Below are 23,869 nucleotides of genomic sequence, written 5' to 3' on the forward strand. Positions count from 1 at the left end.
CAGATCCAGACAGCCGTGATTTATTGTAGAAATCAACAAGAACAGGATTGGGAATTCTGCGTTCCAAGCATGACCTCTGTCAATCAGGTTTATTTAACAGAATACCTCACACAATAATGCAATTATGTTGCCAAGCACGGACTGATTTTAGGTAACCAAAGAGATATTTCTAAGCCTGTTGAAGAGACTACCCTCAAGGGCAACCCTCCTACACTTTTATCTCCGTTCTCACTGTTAGATGGCGGTCTTGCGAGGTACCACCCCAACTTCTACCCCTACCCTTGAAGCCAGGTAAATCTGGGATGGTAATAGGAAGTTTAAAAAAAAATAATAAAATAACTTTAAATCAAGCCTCATTTTCTTTATTTCTTCTCCTTGTGTTGCATACAAGTGATAAACACCATGTACTTTTCAATTGCTTTACACTGTGATGTTGATGGCTGTTCATCTATTAGAACGTGGAACATCCCATATCCCCATAGATCAGATTAAAAACTCCCACACTGCCCTGGTAAACCCACTGCCCAAAATGCACATTCTAAGTGACCAGAGAACTCAGTAACAAATACATATGAGAACCGCAGGTAAGTTCTACTAACACCTCTGAAAGCGCAAGCTGGACGTGATGATATAATTCCTTTTTAGTTGTACATACTGTAAAACTACACCCAAGTATGCTTTTAATGTCTTTCTACTTTAGTGTCTGAACTGAAAAATGGTATATCATTTTATTTTATTAGATTTGTATTTAGTTCAAAACACACAACTTGGATACAGCTGCATTTGGATCAGCCTCAACCAGTTTAAGATGAGTCAGGGGTACTTGGCAAAGGAGTGAAAATCTGGATTGAAGTAGCTCAGCTGTGTTGACAGTAGTATGTTGTGTGGGAGGAATTATTCAAATTAAAATGGCTTAAATTTGCCAACTGTAAGGGATGTAGCTGTACCTCCACTCGGCCTTGTTGTGCAGGAAGGAATTACACTGGTCTGGAAGCTGGCTGTCATTGGACATGGATTCCAGGGTCATCATGATTTGCTTAAAATGTGGTCTTCTCTGGAGGATAACATGAAACAGAAACACAGGTTGTTGTTTTTTATAGAAAATTATTTCCCCAATGATAGAACTTATGCCACAACCACCACCAAAAAGAAATAAACAGTGCAAACAATAAACAATGGCAACCCTCCCCCACCCTTAAAACAGTCATATGGTACCTGTCTTGCCAACAGTACATGCGGCTTCTGTTTGTGAGCACTTATATTAAAAGAACATTTTCAGGCACAAACTGCTATACCACTAACTATAAATACACTCTGTTACAATAAATCACCTTTACACTTTTTATTATCTAGCTGAAATAAAGGCATACATTAGACTGGCTTTTCCCGCCGAGACAACACACTGTACTGTTTATTATAGATCTAATAGCCGTTAGTACTAAGACACTATAGAGTTTCAGAAAGAACAAACAGTTTAAAAATAGGGGGATTATGTCATGTGCATACACTGTTGTGTTAGACACATCATCAACAGTATTATATTATGTAGGGTTGACCATGTCTTGGCTCCCTGTTCAATGGTGTGGTGCAGTTGGCCCACAGTGGCTGGCATGTCAATGCATTCTATTAACACTCTTGAAGAGCTAGCAAACAGTCTCTGATTTATATACCCCTCTCATTAGTGACTGTTTTTAACACAAACATGATTGCTTGGATATATTTGTCCGGTCATTTATTAACAGTGGGGTTATCCCCAAAGCAATTTTTACTGACCTGGATTGTCTACTGTTCCTTTGTTGTGTTGAAAAAGCCCCTTCATTAAAAGTACATTTTTTGAATTTCCTTCCAATTAAAAACACCATATTTTATCATTACAGCAAGGGCAAAGGCAATTATTTTATTTTATTTTTTGAGAGGAATCAAATTATTTAATGGTATAGACCAAGAACAAATATTTAACTGCTCCTTGACAGCAACAGATGGAGGTTTATTGCTATTTTTATGCTGTTGCGAATGTTTTATTCCTCAAATAAAATCTGTCTTTGAACCTCAAAATGAGCCCAAATGTCTTCATTGTCGTGAAGACTTTTATCTACACACGCAGCAATAGGATGTTCATTTAGGTTTACACTTTTATAGCTATTTAAAAAATAAAAATAAATAACCAGAAGCTGACAAAACAACCAAAGAGTCAACTTACTGTCTAATTTATGTTTGAACTTACTTGTATTTCTGTAACTAGTACATTCATAAGCACGCCCATACAGCTGTAAACAATATATTTTAAGCACTAAGCATACACATCAGGGCATGCAAAGTCTTGAAACTGGATATATTCAAGATAACTTGTTTTCTAAGACAGCCGGTGCCAGGATTAAGAGTCTGCTGATTGCAGGGAGAATGAAGTTACACCCCAAGCATGCAGTGTAAATTTGAGGTTTGATATAAAGCTGCCTTCCTGCATCAATTTAATACACAGCAACCTACCTTTGGATCTGCGTCCCAACACTGCTTCAATAAATCAGCAAAACTTGCTGGGCAGCTGCTGGGAATGGTCAATCTCTGCAAAGCAAAAAACAAACTGATTTTTTTTTTTTTTTTTTACCATATTATAAGCGTCCTATACAAAAGTGTTCTATTTTTAAAACTGAGATGTCTTGTATAACAGACCTCTGTGGCCGCAAACATTCTTTGTTGATCTGTCTATAAATGTAAATGTATTTATATGTTCTTTGACACATGGTGCAGTGGATCTGTCTGCCATGGCTGCCTGTGGAGGGTATATTTAAGGAAAGGTCATGAACTGGAATGAGTAGTAATTGCAAAGTCACTATGAAGGAAGTGGAATGACTGACGGTCAATTCGCACTAATCATGCACAACTAAATAAGTGCTAATAGGGTCTGTGAAACCAGCCAGTCATGAGAATGATCTTAGTTTTACATATATCAACATAGACTTCTTCAAAACTACTGTATTTGCTGTTGGTTGCTAAGGGTACATGGTGTATACGTCTGCTAAAAAAGCAGCTTATTAAAGACACACACAGGCAAGCTTGATGTAATTCACCGATTAATATATAGTGCTACTTTGCTAAGGCATTCACTGATGTCCCATATTGTTCCAGTGGCTAAAGAAAGAAAGGCATTTATTAACTCATGCTGGCAGATGTCTTGAAATTTGACTATTCCAAAGAACGTTCCATTGCGAATATCCAGCTAGACAAAGTTACAGTAGTTCTTGTGTTGTATTGAATTCAATTTGATGTTTTCTTCGCTGTGGGCACTATACTATACAGAGTTAAAGGATTACAACTCTCTATTCTTAACCATGGCAAAATATTCAGATTATTATTATTATTTATTTCTTAGCAGACGCCCTTATCCAGGGCTGGGATTGAACCCACAACCCTCTGGTCAAGAGGCCAGAGCCCTAACCACTACTCTACACTGCTGCCCTAGGCTTTTTGACATCACAGACAAGCAGAGTCATTGTTTAGAAAAAACAATGCGTTCCATATACATAGTCTTAGTCATATCAATATAACACAATGAGATGTATTTTCAGAGCGTTTACTCCAGTCTTGAATGAACTGTTTTTTGAAAGAGGTGAAACACCTGCTCCAGTAATTGTACAAACTTACATCCACACAACTAAGTGATATAAATCAGAGTTCTCTTTAGCCATTGTATTAACCAGTGTTAGTGTCCTTTGGAATCCTATTTCCTGAAGGTTTAAAAACCTTCAATCAAACAGGGGGTTACTCTACCTCGTTTTTCTCCACCACAAGCCAGGCAACTTGCAACCCTTCTAAGCCTTTAAAAGGAATCTCCCGTGTTAGCATTTCCCAAAGAACCTGAAAATAGAGAAACAACTATCAATTCATTTGTTTATCTTTACTGGAGGTACTGCACATACATGTTTTGTGGAGTAAAGTGTTTTGGCTAAGACTAAGACATTATGGAACTGGTTCAGCATGCAATTACATATTTTTTTTTATACTGTACAACTTATTTGTAAGGCAAGTCAACGATTTTGCACAAACCTTTATATGTGTACAAACCATAACCAGCTAATAATGTTCTGAAAAAAATCTATACCCTCACAATTGATTTTATCTGGATGTCAAACTCCCTTTTTACTGGATCTGCATTATTTGTAAATCAGGGTTAAGTTCAAGTTACAACAAACTGTTCCCATGACCTACATGGTCTGCAGTGTTCATATACTTTACACTTTGCTACTCCAGGAACACGTCCTTAACAGAAGCTGGGAAAGCACTAGCTGTATGACAGATAGAGGGCTTCAGTACAGACATACAAGCTGTGCGTCTGTGTCCATGTGGTCTGTCACACTACAGTTTGTAATGCTTGCCATCAGCTCTTTGGAATCTGAGCATGCGGACGGTTTACAAATCTGCCTACTCAGTTACGGGAAGCAATAAGCCACTTAATGTGCCCCAGTTCAAATTAGAAGAAAAAACAAATAGTGTACTGCACCTCACGGAAACGTAATTTGATTTAGCAACAAACATCCACGCCACGGCTGTAAATTCAAAATATAATTAGAATTAGCATGACAAAGTAGATCACCATGTACACTGCCATATGTACATACATACTTACAAACAGACAGACAAACAGTTGACGTGGTGAAATGTTTTCCAATATATTTAAAAGAACTGCTGCAGTTTTCAATGGTAAATATGCATCGTAGTTTCGCGGTTTACCTTACTTAACAGAATACACTACATTTTATGTTTTAGCTTGTGCATTCACCTGTGTTATAACATTGTTAGAAGGTCAACCTACCACAGTCTTTCACGTAGTATACTGCAGAACACATAAAAATATTGTTTCAGGTGCTATAAGGGTTACAGTCCAGACATCACTCACCACACCATATGAATATGTATCGCACGTCTCAGACACTGGCAGGCTCTGTATTACTTCTGGAGCCATCCACGGAAAGGTTCCCACCAGTGACATGTGTGTCGTGTGGGAGTGAAACCTTGAGGCACCGAAGTCACAGATCTAGCAAATACAAAAAAGATGTTTAGGATTTTTTCAACTTAGACATCATGGTATACCATAATTAAATATAATAAAGGTTCGAAAATGAATCCACACACCTTCAGTATTCGATCCGCTGTTACCACCACTGGAATAGAAATAAAAACAGTTACACAGTTAATAACAATACAGTAGCAGACATGCAAATGACCACAATGCTGTTACAAATTACTACTTGCCCGCTAAAAGAATATAGAATAAAAGAAAAAGTGACAATTGTGTGAAAAGCTATAATTTTAATACAGTAAACCAGGGCTTGTCAGCTTGACCACTCAGTCATTGTACTCGCCAATGGAAAAGGAGTGTGCCATTTTAGGGTTGTCTTGGTCTAATAAGTAATTGTCTATCTCTCCACTACCATAGTGGGGAAATACTCAAAAACTCACAATACGCTCTTCTGCAAATGCTAACTTAACAGCTTTTTACAAAGTTCACCTAGTAACACGTACAGTTTCTATTTATTGTATAAATAATGCAATTAAATGCTGGGATCCGTGAATAGCTCCGGCATAAACTTGTCCAGCAACCTAAGACTTGGGGAACATAGGCTTTTTGACACCACAGACAAGCAGAGTCATTGTTTAGAAAAACCAATGCGTTCCATATACATAGTCTTAGCCATATCAATATAACACAATGAGATGTATTTTCAAAGCGATTACTCCAGTCTTTAATGAACTGTTTTTTGAAAGAGGTGAAACACCTGCTCCAGTAATTGTACAAACTTACATCCACACAACTAAGTGATATAAATCAGAGTTCTCTTTAGCACTCTCAAGGTATTTGCATTTTGTACAATAAGATTTTTTTTTCCTCCTTTCAAAAAAAAGGAATTAAAGAGTGGAGAAAACACTTTGAAATGAAAAGGCCTAGAACATGAGACACCATTTACGCTGTTCTTACCATTCCTGGACTTGAGGTCTCTGTGGATTACCCGCACTGGCGCTTCCATGTGTAGATAATGCATTCCTAACAGGAAACATAGAAAGAAAAGGTTTCCTTTTAGTTTACATTCAGTGTGATGCCAAGACAAGCTTTACACATACACTCCATTATGAATTAATATCCAAACCTACAGACAGTTGTGTAAAGTTACAATAAACATTTCTTTATTCTGGAAAGGGAAGACAACTACAACCACAAAAATGAGATTTTATTACTTACAAAAGAAGTGTTAGCTCTTTCTTACGCTAAATATGTAATCTTTATCTACATACAGCATATGTATTACTTTGATTGGCAAAGTGAAATATCAACATGGTATTAACCAGTGTTAGTGTCCTTTGGAATCCTATAGGTCTCATTCCAGGGTCTCACAATATCCTCACAGAATCATGGATATACAGTAAAACTCCTTAGATTCTGTCCAGCTACAGTTCTATATAGTACAGTAATTAAGAATTGTCATCATCTTACTACATTTCAACACGTTAATAATGTGTAGGCTTGCATGCATAAATAGCATATCACCCAATAGTTCTGATGGCATAGTTGACATAGGGTCTGTATTTATCTAGATCAACTAACAAGTTTGGTTTTGCCACTTAACTTCATTTCAAAAGTATTACTCTCACAGAAAATAAACTGTTATATGACCTCAGCTAATTCTTAAAAATGACATAGAAGATATATAGCATTAATACTGTAGGCTTTACTAATATTTTTTCCAGCCTCATACATTGTTGTCATGTAGATAACATGAACTTCTATGAAAACCTACCTTTGGCGATTTCCATTGCCCAGGTCATGATATGGCCCATGTCCATTTTGTCACTTTCATCACTAGACAGGTAGTCATATAAAGACCCTCCTGAAGCATACTCTGAAAGAAAACAGACGTCACATAAATATTGAAACAATAAACAAACAGTCTCAAAAGCGAATTCAGTGCCCTCTTATACAGCATGCCATTACAAATTACATACAAGAGAGTTCTTAAATTACTTACAGATTTTCTATAGCATCCACTCAAAGCGCTGCTTTTAAACTCAACTCTTACACATTCATGTAAACTTGTACACTTCCTGCAGTAAACTAAACTGTACATTAAAATGTAACAGGGACTTTGGGAATGCTTTAAATATGCCCAACTTTACTTCTACAATATATATTTGTACTATGTAGTAATATATATTTTGTTCATATTAACAAGAACCTAGAAATGCAATTAAAACAATACCATTTTAGAGGCTTATGAAGTTTTCGCATGTATCAAAATGCACATAAACATATAAGCAGTCATTTGGTACACACAAGTATACACTTTTACGGCAAATGCGGAACCCTCAGTCAACTGTAAATAGTCATTTCTATTAGAGGCTGACCCTCTGACTGGTAACCTCAAACACAGATTTCTTTTACACCGTTTAACCTTCAGTGCCAAAGCCAGACAGCAGCTGTGAATATCTGATCAGTCTGCACCAATTATGAGCCTCAGTGTGGACTACGCACAATACTGTTTTGTTTTATTTTGTTTTGTATTTTTAACCCTAAATTAGCCAAACCTTTAAGACTTGGAAGTCACATATTTTAACCAACTTTGATTTATTCAACACAAACTTATCCTCTAAAAAACATTTTCTGCCACTGCATTTGGTACCAAATAGTGGAGTTTGTAGCACAATCAACTACGTACACTTAGGTCACGTTTAATCAGATTCTGCTACTAAAACAAGGTACCTGTACCAAAAACATAAAAATGAAGAAAAAGTCCTATAAGATTCCCCGAACTTTAATATTTTTCCTTTTTTACTTACAAAGGACATGAGGGATCCTCACCCACCCAGAGGTTTAGGTTCTGTGGTGATGGGAGAACATCATATATTGATCTAATGAGGAAACTTATCCTGCTCTGTTCCATTGTCTATAAGTCTTGCCAGCCGATGTTGCGCTGTTCCACACTCTCCCATCTCATCCATTCTCCCTGCTTGGCCTAGGAAATGGGCTTTACACACCTCATCCTCTCTTCCTGCTTTTGCACCTCGTTGACTACCAACTTCCTCCGTTGAGCTGGGGTTGCCTTGTGCCATGTATGAGGAGCTGAACTGAGACCAAGACTGCCTATTCTAGGCTGAACTTGCCCCATAATATCACCGATTCGAAGGGCAGCCTTTGCATCTTCCGCAGCTTTCTTTGCTGCCCACTTTCTTCCAGATTTCAACATAGGTGCTGCCTCCCTTACGCATTTGTTGTGTGAATCTGCTAATGTCATTTCCAGTCGGACCTTGGTGCATTTAAACTCCTCGGTTAGTGCAGAGACTGGTAGCTGCAGTATTCCTTTACCATAAAGTCCCGATCTGCTGAGGCAGCGTGGAACTCCCAACCATTACCTGACGTATGAACTGATTAAAGCTTCCAGCGTCAACTGTTGTCAAAGAAACCTCATACACAGTCAGTGGCCACAGCAGCCTTGGCAGTAGACCAAACTGAAAGCACCAGAGTTTCAGTTTGCTGGGTAAAGCGCTGCTGTCTATGCTCTTCAACCCTTCCGCTGCTTGTTGTCTAACTTCTCCCACACAAACAGTGTCCTTTAGATCCCTGTCGTACTATCTCCCAAGACTTTTCACTGGCTTCTCAGACACTGTTGGTATTGCCTCACCATTAATGTAGAAACTTTTATCTACTTTACCTTTAATTATAGAGATACTCCTTGATTCAGTGGGCTTGAATTGCAATTACAAATTGAATTGTTGTCATGTCATCCATGCTCGAATTGGTGGTAGTCGCATTCCAGAAGCCAAGCGCTCTCCTCCCACTACCCATTTTGATGCCCTAACAATTACTTCCATTGCCATGGTAAAAGCCAGTGGAGAAATGGTGTATCCTGCCATTATTCCAACTTCTAGGCATTGCCATGTAGTGCTGAATTCTGAAGTTGAAAAACAAAATTGCAAATCTCCAAAGTAAGCTTTCACTAAATTTGTTATTGTCATCGGTACACTGAAAAAATCAAATGCTGTCCAAAGAAATTCATGTGGCACTGAACCATATGCATTAGCCAAATCCAGGAATGTCAGATCGTGCTTGTGTTCTAAGCATCCTGGGAAACCTGGAATGCCCGTTTTTTGTACTGAAGTGTCAATGAAGCAGTTCTTTAATAGGTAAGCAGACAATCTCTGAACAATAATGCTGAAGAAAATCTTGCCTTCTACATTTAACAGGGAAATAGGGCAAAACTGACTGATGCTTGAATCTTTTTCTTTTGGTATAAAGACTCCACCTGCTCAGCGCCATGCTCTTGGTAAAACCTGTTTTTCCCCATGCCACTTTCAATTTCCACAGGATTCGTAGAACTCCAAAAGCACTCTTGTATACTCTTTATGGAACTCCATTAGGCCCTGGAGATGATGACACCCTTGCTTTTTTCACAGCTTGCTCTATTTCTTTCCACTTAGGTGCACAGTCTTCCATTTGGTATTCTGGTGGATTGATTGCTGGGATGTCTGAAGGAATTGACATAGGCTCCTGCCTTTTTGAATTGTATGTGTTTCCTCCAAATATCTCTCCAGCTCAAACTTAGATTATTTTAGTGTGCCATTTTTCTCACTGGTGAATTAACTTCTTTACAAATTTGAATGGATCTTTATAAAAGTTAGTTCTCGCACGCTCCTTCTTTTTGTAGCATTTCCGTAGGTGCTCAGCTCTGCACAATGTTGCAAGCTTATCTTTTATGACCCTTTGTAACAGATTGAGTCACTCCTTCTGACTTTGTTGTGCTCTTCTCCATTGCTTCCTCAGCTGCCTCCTTTCTCTAACTAAGCGTTTAATCTCCTGCTGCCGTCTAGACTTTCCAGGAATAGTTTGTACTTTTTCAACTCCAAATCTCTCGCTTCCATATGCATAGATGATGTCCCCAAATTTATGCAGCTTCTTTTCAACTGCTCCACTTAACCTTTCCAATGCAAAACAGAGATCCGTGATTACTGTGTCCCATGCAGTTCTCACAAGCTCTTGGCCATTTAACTCAAGGATTGTGCCCATTGAGTTTCTTTTCTCTCTTACGCTGGTTCGTCTGACCGGGTTCGCAAGGATCATTAGGTTCATCACTAGCTGTATCCATGCAAGTCCTCCTCACGTCTATGACAGGGGTGCTGATATCCTGCGAACTGTGGTTTATTGCAATACAGACCTTGTACCCATAAATCATGGGGCAATGTCTTACACAATCCAACAGACCTTCTAGTACCCCTGTTCTGAAACAGAGGTAAAGGAACCTGGACTCAACTACAATAGATGCTGAATCTCAGATTATTCTTTGTATAAAATATTATCATTCAATCCACTCAAAATAAGGATAACCAATCTCATAAATAATGACAAGCAATTCACAAAACTTTAAAAGAATTGCCATTTTTAGAAAATGGTCAAAAAAAACAACAACGTATATCTCTGTTATACTGCACATCTCCTAAAACTAGTTTTACAAGTACACTACTGCTAAAATGACATTATTTTACTTTACTATTCATACATATTACTTGTAGGAAAGCAGTAACCACGGCCCTGTGGTAAATCAGGTAGTTGAAGAGAATGTATAAAGTGCTGATGAATGTGGAAATGTCCAGGGCATGCCAGGGACAGTCATTCTTTGTTTCCCCAGTGCTAATTAGATTCTGCCTTGATAAAGGGTGCAGTCATTTCCTTGGCAATCTACTGCTTCTTGTAATAAAATCACAATGTCACCGGAAATGAAAAAGAAATACAATGTGACAGACATTTGGAACAAGAGCTTCCTTGTGGCAAATGCAAAAGGCTCAGAAATATAATGCAATAATCATTCATATACAGAGTGATTAAGCAGTTCAGTAAGTTGTAGTATCAGAAGTTTTCATGGAAGGACAGTCCAGTTCATGTGTAGCACCAGGACGCCTTGCAAAGGAAATATGAGGAGTTACCACAGTATGAATAAGGGTTCTCCACTAACGCACCATGTGATCAAGACAGGCCTGTAAATTACAATTCTACAGGAAGATGCATCAGGGGCAACCCTTATACCCACCTGTGCCCTGGTGCCCTAAATATCACTTTACTGACTTGGATACTTTTGAAACTAGAGCCCTACCAGCACAGCTGCCCTAGTTTTTAATGATTACATTTTATTATTGACATGTATTTACACTTATTGGAATTTCACTTTTAAACTAGATGATGTTAAGACTTAAATGCTAGAAAAACACATTTATTTAAATAAATGAGTATATTAATAATGATGCAAAAAACAAAGCAATACCATAAAGTGCTCTTACAATTCTCATAGCTATTAAAGGCGGAATATCTTTTGAGCTTTGAAAAGTGTATAAAAGCAATGAATGCCAAATAACTAAAAAGAATAAAAATAAATAAACAAAAAAGACCTGTCAGGATGTTTTGCTGATTGGAATGTAAGAGAGATACTGTGCAAAAAAACTTGATCGATGGTGATGTGCCCTTTTAGTGGCCAGACACCGAGCTGTCAATGTCTGTGAGTTGACACTGTGAGGAAAGGTGCTGTAGAAGATGTGTGCTCTGTCTGGAGCAGGGCAGGTTAATGAATAGGTGACAGCAACAATGCTCTTCAAATGAGCTGCTACTGCACCAACCTCAACTTCCCCTCTAGCTGCTAACTAGCTGACAGGTCACTACGATAAGTCTTCTTTCATCTTCTCTGTAACATTGTGATCACATTAGAAATCTGAGTAGTACAGAATTGTCATGGTTATCATATTGCACTATGAACTACTTTTTTTTTTTTTTTTTCAATAAGCTTTGACATTATAAAAAGAGAGACAGCGATTTATTTTAACTTTAAGCTTATAATTACGGAGAGACAGCAGCAATTGTATGAATGATGGTATGTATTGTAAATGTGTTCTTTGATTTAGAAAACAGTATATTGACTGCTGGTTAGTTTCTTATTCTTGTATTCTATATACTCATCACGACACAAACAAATGCATGTCAGTGCAATAGCTGTATTGAAGATTCAAGTTAAATCTTACCTGTTACTATACCATAGTTGGGTGCTTCAAGAATCGCTCCGTAGAACTGGATGATGTTCCTGTGACTGAGAACACTAAGAATTTCTGCCTGCACAGAAAATAAAAGGAACAAAATAGTATAAGACAGCATATTTACATTATACATCTATATTTATACATACAGGCTATCAGTTCAGCGGTGAAAATGTACCATTTCAGATGAACCACTGATGAGCATGTGGCTGTAGCGTGCAAGGTTGTGGGTTTAAACCCTGTAAGCATGCAGTTACTGTATGAATGGGTATCAGAAGGGTACCTTGTAAAGTCTGAGACAGTCAGGAAATAGCCAAATATCCACCTTTTATACCGAGGCCACAGAAACAAACTCCTCTTACAGAGCGCACACTGATGAGAATTTAGTTGGGGAAGACTATAACCAGATATCACGCTTAAGATTCTTATAACATGCAAAGTATGCTACAGCAACACTTAGCTTGCACTAGAAGAAGCTTCTATTGTACATCACAAGCCTACTCCTGCTACTGTATAACCGAAGTGCAGATCCACTGCCTCGACCATTTAATGTAATTCCAATCCTATTAACTCACAGAACGGGATTTACAGTATGGTTCACTTGTTACTTGGCTATCTGTTAAGGTACTGCTGCTGTTGAAAATGGTTATCATTAACAAATAAATAGTTGCTGCAGGCTTCTAATAGCCAAAGACTTCTCATAAGCTTATACCCTGGGTCAGGGGATCTACTTGAGAGAGTAACCCCTACAAGCTCATATCACAATCCGAACCCACAGCTACCCAATGCAGAAATACATTACTAAACCCCAGTCCTAGAACTTTATATTGACTAATTGTTTATTGCGATTTTGTTTTATGGAGCAAACAAATCAATCTGTCACTTATACTGCCCGCAGGTATGTATTGATCCAATGTACAGAAAGACCATCAGGAAGTGCTTTTTCTTCATTTTTAAATATGAATATAAATACAAAATAATCATACGCAATTTAGTTGCTAATAAAACCCCTGATTGAACAGGGGTTTAAGTGATGCAGTTATGTGGTAAATCCTTCTTTTCATTGTTACCTTTTTTTTTTTTTACCGAAGAAACATTTACTGTATGCACATCTTTGCATGAAATCATGCAATTATGAAGCAGCAATATTAAATATAACTATTAGTATTCAGAAGTTAGCTTTCAAGTAAAGGGGGACTTTAATGATTAGAAAACTACAGGGTATGAAAGTTAATACTACCCGTTTAAAAAGAAGAGTAATTAACGTGGTTATTATACTTTCAATTACAAACTGCAGGCAAAAAGCACAAGCAATTATAACTCCCACCTCATTTTCAATTTTAAGAAGCTTCTTCACAGCCACCTCTTTGTCCTGCGATTTCCAGTTTGCTCTGTAAACACTTCCAAAGCTTCCACCACCGCAGTTCTCATAGAACTGAATGTCATCGAATTTGATTTGCACAAACGAGGCACTGAGAGACGACATCTCATAATGACACTTGTACCAATGCAAGTTCTGGGGAAGCAGAAAGAGAAGAATGTTAGTAACCAGACTGTTTCATATAAACCGATCAAAACACAATTCTCTACAGCACACCTACAGTACTTGTTCAACAGCCAACAGAAAAGCAACATTTTGAGACCCAGTACTCACAGTGTTTTCAAGGCTGTGCTTATTGTCTCAACAAGTCATTGGCAAGGCCCAAACAGAACAGTCCTCTGATATTTCTAGACTTTCCACTTTAATCTACAGTAACATCAGCCCACTCAGGGTATTCCAGCAAATAGTATAACACCAGCTGAGGACCTGCGATTTCAGGCTCTGACAAATGGGAAACTAAACTGTGAGCTAAGGCTTCTGGAATCCCAAGCATGCATTCTCTCTGTGCTGTGATCACTTTGCACAAAATATACACGCTGAAGCAACTGAATATTCTGGCATGTTCTAGACCTCCACCTCTTCTCTCACCCACTCACAACCCCTTACCCCTCTCTCACCCCTTCACCTCCCAATACATTTTAAAGAGCAGAAGGTAGAGTAGGGGAATAGGTTGCTAAACAGGTTTCCTATACATGTTAAAATAGGGTAACCTTTTCATTCACTTTGGAAAATAACTTATAAACATACTTCTCATTTGACCAACATTCAAAATAAAAATAAAAACACACATAGCAGTGCAGTGTCCATTTCCCTTATACTTTTAGTATCCATGAAGTTGGGTCTTGTTCTAAGATAGATATAATATCTTATAACTGGCTGAAAACTAGCACAGTAGCCAAAGCTTACAGACTGCATGTGCAAGTAAGACACGTTGTATTATTATTCTGTCTAAGAGAAAGAATGTTGACTACCAATATCTAGGAAACTTGATCCACTTATTGTATCACGAAACTAAGCGATTATCGCTTTCAAAGAGCCAGACACCTGCAATTCAATTGTAATAATCTTCTAGCACTGCAGGCAATATTTCTATTACCACAGAAGGAAATGATAGATCTCTGTGATTTCCTGCTATTCATTTTATAATTAGCTCTGCACCACCCTTACTTCTAGGTGCTGTACACATTTTTAACAATTCATCCTGCTACTCAGGAAACATGGAAAAAACCAAGCCGAGCTGTTATTGTGCTACCCAGGAACTCTAATGCACACTTCAGAGAAACTGTCCCCTGTACTGCACCTCATTATGGAAACATTTCTTTTAATACACAGGGTTCAAGTATAAACCAACACTCACTTTAGTCACAGAAGAATGTAGCACCGATTGAGAACAGCTTATTCACAGAATGGCAAGGGAGATAACAAAGAATAAGATATGACTCCTCCATTTAAAACAATTATAAAAATACCGTACAACGGGTAAGACAAGCTGAATGCAAACAGAACATAAAAAATCATTGGCCACCCAGAAAATGTAGTCTTATGGTATTTCACAACTGATGTGAAAGCAATACAAATTAAGTTCCTGGTTTTCCAGGATCCAGTATTGCCAAACCTCTCACACACTAAAATGGCTATCTGGGTGAGTAGTTTACAATGCAGCGTTGGTATGTTTGCATTGTAAATGCTGTCAGGAGGATACAGGAAGGAGCCATGTGAGAATGGCCATTAGGTTCATCCAATTAGTCAGTCACATTATTTTTTACATACAATTACCCATTTATATAGTTGGGTTTTTACTGGAGCAATCTAAGTAAAGTACCTTGCTCTAACCACTACTCCACACTCCTCCAGGAGGATGTTAAGCTTCACCTAACTTGCTAGAGATGACCAGTTTATTTCTTTAATGTCTTTATTATATCCATTTATTTTTATTTATTTATTTATTTATTTATTTATTTATTTACTTTTTTTTTGGGGGGGGGGGGGGGGGGGGGGGGGGGGTGATCAAAGATTACCATGTATCTGTGATAGGTTATTTAACACCGAATAACCAAGGAAGACACAATTAGTATTATTATTTGTATTACACACTTCGTTGCCAAAAACTAGTATGTCATATTGTGCAGTGCACAAAGGTACCACGAAATGTTCCTGTCAGGACAACTGAGGAAATCAGCACCTCTGGTCACTTTTTTTAAAGTAACAAAAACGCTTATTCACTGCCAAACATGAACTACTTAGAAGTGTAATGGCTGCAGTATAGGATACTGACCTTAAGTCTTACGTTTAGGATTTCGGTGTTTTATTAACAATACTATGATAACCATTCAGAGTGCAGTGTCCTAACAGGAAGATTTGGTGCTACCTGTAAGGACAGCTCATTTAACAAGGAAAAGCACCTTGCACCAAACTAAAACAATGCTCTAGTATATTGAACAAAGATGCTGCAATTCAGTCACATGGCAATTAAAAATTAAAAATTAAACAGTAGTTCGTGTGTCAAAAATCACTTCAGAAACTAAATACACAATATAAAGAGTATTATCCATCTATTTTCCTTTCACGTTTTACAGCATTATTTCATTTGTCACTTGAGTTGAAACTAAGGTTAATTTTTTTATGCTTTAAATTCCACACACCGGAAATGCAAGTGGTAAAAATAAGCAAGCTAAGTTATTAATCCATACCTTTTTACTTGTAATGTATCTTCTGCTAGCCCCGATTCTGTTGTTGTTGTTGTATAAGATATATCACTACCTGGGCTCTGCAAAATAACCTCTCGTGATCGATGACGACTCGCCTAGATAACTTTTTGAGCTACGTATTTTGATTTCTATGTTCTTTCCCAACCAGAATTGGAACCTTTCCACCACCCACGACAAGACAGATCCAGGATACAACAGCGCCACTTGCCGGAAAGAAATGGAAAGACTAGTTTATGTACAGCAGGTACAATTTTTCATTTGCACAATTTTGTTTTGTAAATGTGTTTCTATTTAAGTTTGTTTGTAATGCACTACCTCGTGCCCCCAGGAACTTACAGAACTGAGACTTTTACCCAAATGTGAGTAATTATTTCAGGTTAATTCTATGAATAAATTAATTCATTTAAATGTGTTTAAAAACATTAAGAGATATTATTACGCATCATGAACTCTGCTTGTTCCTTATGTTGCCTTTGATAAAGCAGATGGCACTCTCGTGCCTGTGAAGTTATTTGTGATGATCACAATAATCTTCTTGATATTGGGTGAAGGGAGGAGTGTCAGAAGGGTTCTGTACAACACATTCTTCTAAATAGGACTATACAGCTCCGAAACCTGTCTGAGACCCAAAGTCATTAACACTACTTCTCGAACAATGTAAACCATCAATCATAAGGTCAAGGCCATGCTTATGTGTGAAGTAACATAAATTGTGTCTTGCAATCCTTACATTTCCAGTCCATAAGTTCTCATCTAAACCTTTATCAGACGTAAAATGAATGGAAATAAATGTATTAAGCAAATTAAAGCTTGTTATCTTTGTATCATTTTACTAAACAGACCACGCATATGCAGGCATTGTTTATGTTGCTGTGACTGAATAGGTCTTTTAATATTTCTTGTACTAATAGTGTGACTGCACACAGGACACTTACCATTCCTGTATTAATATGTAGATTTATTGCTGGAGTTAGGCTGCAGGGTTTCTGATTAACTAGAGCTTAGCAAGTGGAGAGAAGCTCTGAGGTCATGATCTTTCACATGCTTTTTCACAGTTTCTATGATTGCTTCTAAAACAGGCTATTAGGGACATTAAGATGTTCCACATTTATAGGACTCCAATTCTTAATGCATTTAAATCTTGACAACTCTGACACAGATTGGAATAAGTATATACCTGTATTCTATGCTGATTAGAAAGGCTACCTTAGCACATACTTTGTCTTCATGCTGAATATGGAGAGTGTATTCTCATCTTAATTACCTTATTAACATGTAGGATATGTAATATTCTGTTCAGTTTATGATTAGTTCCATTACTGATATACCTAATCTGTAATAAAGAGTATATGAAAATCTGTTCTATATATGAAAATATGGGCAATTAAAAGAGTGGGCCGAATTCATATCATATTTAAAAGTTGAAAATTAAATTGATTGGCATCTTCAAAATGTTTTCAGCAAATACATTTAATAGGTATATATTATTTACAGAATACACATACAGTACAAAGCTTTTAGATAATAGATACATCACACATTGTCTACAGGGGAGGTGTAGTTAGATATTACATATTTAAAACTCTGAATTAATTACATGCTAAAGTTAACATAATAAATGAACAGATTTGGCACTATACCTATAATGTCACAGCCACATTAAACTGAGGGTCTGTAAATGTGATTTCGATTTACACTACAATACATCTTTAAGTGCTGAATGCTGAAAATGTATTTCCTGAAGGAGATTCCTAGTAAAAAAAAATATTCCGCCACATATTAAAAAGGAAACAAACACAGTAAGTTCATTGCCCAAGAAATATATCTTTACAACAAACTATATAAATATATGCCAAGGTCAAACTCTAATCTTGTGCGTTTGTATTTCAAGTCCTTGGCATCCAAAAATGCAAAAAAAAAAAAAATGAAAATGAAATAAGTCAGCAAGTTAAATATCTAGCTATGGGACCATTTTTTGAATGCAGTCATACTGAATACCTCAGTAATACGACAGATAAATAACAAGCATCATTGATTTTTGGTAGTGCAATAGCAGCATAAGTGCTGTCATGGACCCCCACGGATGGCGTTGCAGTCTGGGGATGAGTTACGAGCGGCGAGGCTCTAGTCTGTTAGAGAGCTGGGATAAAGTCCTCTGGTTGTCAATTACATTGAGCTGTCGAATGTAACTTCGCACTTCCTGGTGATTCTTGTTTGCAAGTGATGCATCCGAATCTGGCAAAAAAACATTAAAATATATTTAAAAATCAGTAACAAATGTAAGCCTTAGAAAATATGTTTATTTAGCCTTCCCTCACAACTGCCAACTTTTATAAATGAGATGTGTCTTGTTTTTTGCTTTATGACCTTAATTTCAGACACTGTTGATCCCCCTATTCTGTTCGGATTGGTTTACCCTGACATTGTCCACCAGTATAAAAGGCCCTTGCTCTTTTCTGTTTCGAGGAAAGCTCATATTTCCATTATTACTAAAACCTTTTGCAGATTTTAGATATTTAGAATCCTGCTCTGGCACCAAACCCACACATTACTTGATTCATTATATTTTAATAGTTTGTTTTATAGCATGCTGATGAATAAGACAATACAAAGACAAGTACTCTTTTGCTCAGTTACTTACTGAAAGGTTGACTTCTGCAGTATCTCACTATCCTGACTGTGTTTGCAATCATACGCTGCAAAACGACAAGAGTAAAACACTGTTAAACACAAAGCCTATTTCATGATGTCTGTTTGATTGAAGCATGTAAATGACATGTCAAAATCATCAACATTTATAATCATGGTGTATGATCAGTCGTATTAAGTACATAAAATCACTTACCATTTTTTCAAAATTGACAAGATTGTCAATAAACGTCTTGTTGCCTTCATGGGTGAAAGTCATGTCTAAAACAGAAAAAGAACTATACATTAAACACTACAAATAATATAACAAATGTATGGCATTTCTGTAACATGGTAATCTATGTGACCAGTGTTCAAATATAAAACCAGACAGCATGCATATTGTGTACTTCTATTATTTAATAGCCTTCACAGTTCGATATTTTTACAAAAGTATATTTATGTCAAACTGACTCCAGGCATTTTATTTATTTATTTTTACATGGTTCATTATAAAACCACACAATATCAAACATATCCATCTGTTCCAGAAGAGAACATCTACAACAGAAGGAAATAGCAAACCCATTCTGCAATTTTCAACTAGAACATCTCATAACTTATTACAATTAACATTAAAACATAAATCGCAACCCTAGGCTGCAGTGTATTGATTAACTTATAACTGGTTGCTGAATTGTAGATAGATATCTATATAAACATTTCCATTACATTATTTTGCAACAGACTGCAAATGGTACTGTACAAAGTCAAAACCGTAGCGGTTTTAGTTCAGCTACGGTAGAACGTATCTAGAAAGTTTGCGGAACTTGTAAAGTTTGATCCCCATTTGACTTACCTTTTATAAGCAGGGGCATGAAGGGGATGATTGGCGGCTCCAGTTTGGCCACAGTCAGCCTGTATGCCCTGTGATTTCTGGATGGGTCCTGGGAAGAGAGTATCAACATGTTGGCAAACAAATGTAAACCTGATGTTTCAGCACAATATAATAACGAGACAGTATAAACTGTCCCTTTGCTCATAAACTGCTCTATACAGTGGAATCCTATTATTATGACCTGTTATAATTGTATGTAAAAATAAGGTAATTGTGTGTAAAAAATAATGTGATATCTTGTAACAATTGTAAGTCGCCCTGGATAAGGGCGTCTGCTAAGAAATAAATAATAATAAAATAATAATGACCACCAAGGGAATGAGCAATATGATTTGAATATAGAGCTGGTCCTAAGAGAGTGAGCTCTACAGATGGAAAGGCACTGACAGAGTGGCCGCAATGGTGACCTGGTCTTTATTAGGAAAGGAGAGTTCACTGTATAATGAAACATTCTCCAAATAACCTTTACTGTCAAAGCTGTGCACCTAAACCACTCTACAAGGAAATGAAAAAAACAGATATAAAAAAAAAAACAAAACTTACCATTAAGCTTTCAAATTCCGAGTAGAATTTTTTAAACTTGCTCGGAAGTTTCTGTGGATAGAAAAGGAAACATTAGTGGGCCTGTTGCTTTTTTTTTAAACTTCAGAAAAGTGCACAATGCTGTACCCACCTCCCATGTCTGTGTCAGGCGACTCACGGCTACGTTGCTCAGCCCCATGATGATAGCGTAAAAGGCATTCAGATTTTTATACTCCTTGCAACTGAAACGTAACAGAAAAAAAGGCCAGCATTACTGCTTTTGCTATTTTCCGAATACATTCTTATTGGTATCACAAGTACCAAGTACCACTCAATTTACAAAACAGTAAAAAGGGATACTCACTGTGCGGCTATCTTTATAAATTTCTTAATCAGCTGAACTCGCTTGCCGAGCTGGGAACACAGACCAATCTCCGTCACCACCCACAGCTGCAGCTCGTTAAACCGTCTCAGGAACAGGTCCAGATTAGCGGTGGTCTTCTTAAAATTGTGTCTTCCAAACGTGTGATATATCAGCTCACGCTGTAGAACGAAAGTTTTAATGGAATTAAATTGTGAAACTTACAAAAAAAAAAAAAAAAAACCCCCTAAAAACCTTAAAAATGAGCTGGCACCATTAATTATATTGAATGGATTTTCATCTGACAGGCACTTTGAAATCAGAACTATATGTTTAATAGGGGGCCGACACTGACGGTACATGCAGCACTTTGTTTCTGGTTTGTGTCTTACTGTAGTTACAGTTACTTCACAGCCAGCTGTTTGAAAACGGGTACTTAACTGTACCTCATGCACACAGCTGAAGTGCTCCCAGTCATATATAGTCATTTGGTAAGCCAGGTCTTTGGAACTCATCAGCTCAAATGTTCCCATTGATCCAGCTGAAGGACCTTCCTGCTCTGGTAGGGGAGTCTGTAAAGAAAGGAAGGCATTTTAAACAAGACAGAACTGACTGTGGTTGTTTGTCAAAATAGGTGTCAACAGAATCTCCTCAAAGATAAAAGCAGTTGTGTTAAAGAATGCCCACACCAAGACTAACAGCAACTGGGTGAATAACTATCAAGATACAGCTTAAATCTGCAAGTGTGTCATACATACTACCGTGTATAATACAGATTGTTCTTGTGAGCCACCAACATCCGGTCTTATTGTAATAAACTAGATACTGGAACTTACAAAAACATAATGTGTAATGTATTACATGCATAATATTCAATTGAAGCATGCCTAAGCATGTGCTTTAACCTTAAAAGCAGTTAGCTGAGCACTGATTTTAACAATTGTACATTTAAAATCAATCCTATAAACCAGCGACGGATCATAGGCTCTTGTGTTAAATATTAAAATAGTTAATAAACCACGCAACAACCTATGATCTAATTAATTAAAGATGCCTTCTGAAATGCCACAACTGTTTTTTTGTAACATAGATACGCACCAGTGAATCATACTGGTCTCTTGGGCAGAAAAACAGTCGTCCATTGAGACTGAGGGTGGTAAACACCGAAATTTCATTGGGCTTCAGTACAACCTTCTCTGTAAAATATAGAAAAAAACACAATATAGTATTACTGGCAATATTACTGATATATTGTACAGCACTGGGTTCAGGATATTTAGATTTGTAATTCTGTTGTACAGTAATGTAAATGTACTTGTGGTATTTCCTTAGAGGACTGGTATTTACTCCTCCAAGGAAATACCAGCCACCGCCACCACCACCACTACTCCAACTATGATCACCGGTAAGATTTCACCCAAATGAGTTGAGATTCCTACCTCCTCCAGAACTCAGCTTGACTAGGATCAAGTCCTCCCCTGAGCCCAGCTTATCCGCTACCGCAGTGATCACTTCTTTCACTGAAGCCGCTACTGCCACACGGATTGTAGTGTAAGTGTGGTCTATACAGTACACCTTAAATAGAACTAGAAAAAGAACGAAGAATGTGTCAGAAAAACATATAATGCTGATCAGCTTAAAACTGGGTATTAAACACAGCCTGCTTTCCATACTCACTTTCATCATTGCTCCTAATTGGTTGTCGATTCTGAAGCCTTTCATCACCTATGCTAAACTGACGCAGAAGAACCTTGTGCTGGAACAGAAGAAGGAAAGGTTAAGACTATTCCTTTATAAACAAGGGTACACAATGAATGCAGTGTTATACTGTGGGTTAGTAAATAAGTACTAGTTACCTTCTTTTGTGAGGATTTTGCTTCTTCTGAACTAAAATGCAATTGAAAATATCAGCATTATTTAATGGTTACAATACTACAGAGCAGTGTTGCACAAACTGATTATTCGGATTGACTGCTCCACAGAAACCAGGTGCTGGCAATCAGGTGAGGGGTATTGTGGTTGATTGGTCTAAATTACCATTCAAAGTGAAACAAGTGAAGAAACAGCTCCTTGGATTTAAAATGACTGCTGCTTTTCTTCCACACAAACCCAATCAGCTGTTTCTGCAGTTGTTTCACTTTGAATGGTAAATTAGCCCAATCCACACCAATGATCCTCACCTGTGGAGAGCTTGTGCCGAATAATCGAATAATCAGAAGAAGACCTACTTGTGTTTCACAGTCTTCTCAAGTTCCGGAAGCTGTTCTTTTAGAGCTGGAATCATTCTGGAATCATCTGACACAGACATGTAAAAGTCCTGTAAATAATAGAAAACTTCCATTAGTTATGGGCACTGTGGTAAAAACAATAAATAATTAACACAAAGTCATGAAGTGCTGCAACATGGAAATAACTGTTTTTACACTGTATCATGTATGACATACAGTACATATTAACTTGGTTAGACTAAACTGATTCCTGGTTCATAGTAGTCCCTATTGCTCATGTTGCAGAGATTAGATTAATGAGACCACAGTGTGAGCTATACATAGGGTTACCATATGAATCCATGTACACTAGGACAGTTCAGGCTTATTAACTCATACCCCAATGCATTCTAGTAAGTCTCAAGTACCTTTCACAGCTGTGTGGAGGCTGTGTGGTCCGGTGGTTAAAGAACAAGGCTTGTAACCAAGAGGTCCCTAGTTCAAATCCTGACTCACTGTGTGACTTTGAGCAAGTCACTTAACCTCCTTGTGCTCCGTCTTTCAGGTGAGACATTGTTGTAAGTGACTCTGCAGCTATTGCATAATTCACACACCCTAGTCTCTTTAAGTAACCTTGGATAAAGGCGTCTGCTAAATAAACAAATAATAATAAAACAACAGGACTGCATTGGGGGTGTGAATTGAAAATGCCTGAACTGTCCCAAACTGTCCTAGTATACATTGGGTTGCATGGCAAGCCTAGCTATACACAATAATCCTCGCTCCATTCACTTCCACTCATGTTCCACTATACACAGACATTTGCTGTCCTATAAACCTATTATACAATCTGAAGCAATCTGTGGAGATGTTGAGTGTCCCACTCACTTCCAAGAACGCCACAGATGCCTCTTCTTCCTGTAGAAGCTCCCCGCACACTGTTGCCCACTGCAGCACCAGGCGGATCACTCTTCGCTTGTTATTGAGGGCGTAGTCCATTTTCTCCTGTTCTGTGCCCTGAGACGGCTGGGCATGGTAAGTGCAGGGATGTTAAGGAAGATATATTTGTGACGGTATGTCCACAACAAACAATACCCAGCCATG

At 37.6% G+C, this 23,869-nt stretch overlaps 2 protein-coding genes across 7 annotated transcripts in view; both read right to left on the reverse strand.

Moving 5' to 3' along the window:
* Positions 1–16,343, reverse strand: part of LOC117406331 (mitogen-activated protein kinase kinase kinase 20-like) — a 34,285-nt gene extending 17,942 nt beyond the window's left edge. For 2 of the 3 annotated variants that reach the window (XM_034010271.3, XM_034010291.3), the window contains exons 1-10: positions 16,132–16,343; positions 13,388–13,576; positions 12,049–12,136; positions 6,792–6,893; positions 5,975–6,040; positions 5,131–5,159; positions 4,895–5,032; positions 3,769–3,855; positions 2,488–2,562; positions 948–1,054 (exon numbers count right to left, since the gene is read on the reverse strand). In XM_034010271.3, coding sequence (XP_033866162.3) covers positions 948–1,054; positions 2,488–2,562; positions 3,769–3,855; positions 4,895–5,032; positions 5,131–5,159; positions 5,975–6,040; positions 6,792–6,893; positions 12,049–12,136; positions 13,388–13,546 — 851 coding nt within the window. In that variant the 5' untranslated portion in view covers positions 13,547–13,576; positions 16,132–16,343. Of the gene's footprint in view, positions 1–947; positions 1,055–2,487; positions 2,563–3,768; positions 3,856–4,894; positions 5,033–5,130; positions 5,160–5,974; positions 6,041–6,791; positions 6,894–12,048; positions 12,137–13,387; positions 13,577–13,714; positions 13,883–16,131 lie in introns of those variants that run through there. The other variant, XM_034010280.3, reaches the window with a different exon arrangement.
* A 1,264-nt stretch (positions 16,344–17,607) lies between these two features.
* The window catches only part of LOC117414305 (rap guanine nucleotide exchange factor 4), a 45,582-nt gene continuing 39,320 nt past the window's right edge, over positions 17,608–23,869 (reverse strand). For all 4 annotated transcript variants that reach the window (XM_034024121.3, XM_034024111.3, XM_034024130.3 and 1 more), the window contains 14 exons: positions 23,654–23,804; positions 22,787–22,875; positions 22,415–22,445; positions 22,236–22,314; positions 21,998–22,144; positions 21,657–21,754; positions 21,005–21,130; positions 20,562–20,740; positions 20,349–20,439; positions 20,219–20,269; positions 19,637–19,724; positions 18,995–19,059; positions 18,791–18,845; positions 17,608–18,384 (listed from right to left, as the gene is read on the reverse strand). In XM_034024121.3, coding sequence (XP_033880012.3) covers positions 18,257–18,384; positions 18,791–18,845; positions 18,995–19,059; positions 19,637–19,724; positions 20,219–20,269; positions 20,349–20,439; positions 20,562–20,740; positions 21,005–21,130; positions 21,657–21,754; positions 21,998–22,144; positions 22,236–22,314; positions 22,415–22,445; positions 22,787–22,875; positions 23,654–23,804 — 1,378 coding nt within the window. In that variant the 3' untranslated portion in view covers positions 17,608–18,256. The remainder of the gene's footprint in view (positions 18,385–18,790; positions 18,846–18,994; positions 19,060–19,636; positions 19,725–20,218; positions 20,270–20,348; positions 20,440–20,561; positions 20,741–21,004; positions 21,131–21,656; positions 21,755–21,997; positions 22,145–22,235; positions 22,315–22,414; positions 22,446–22,786; positions 22,876–23,653; positions 23,805–23,869) is intronic.

Source organism: Acipenser ruthenus, chromosome 10, assembly GCF_902713425.1.
Source record: "Acipenser ruthenus chromosome 10, fAciRut3.2 maternal haplotype, whole genome shotgun sequence".
In the NCBI taxonomy this organism is placed as follows: Eukaryota; Metazoa; Chordata; class Actinopteri; order Acipenseriformes; family Acipenseridae; genus Acipenser; species Acipenser ruthenus.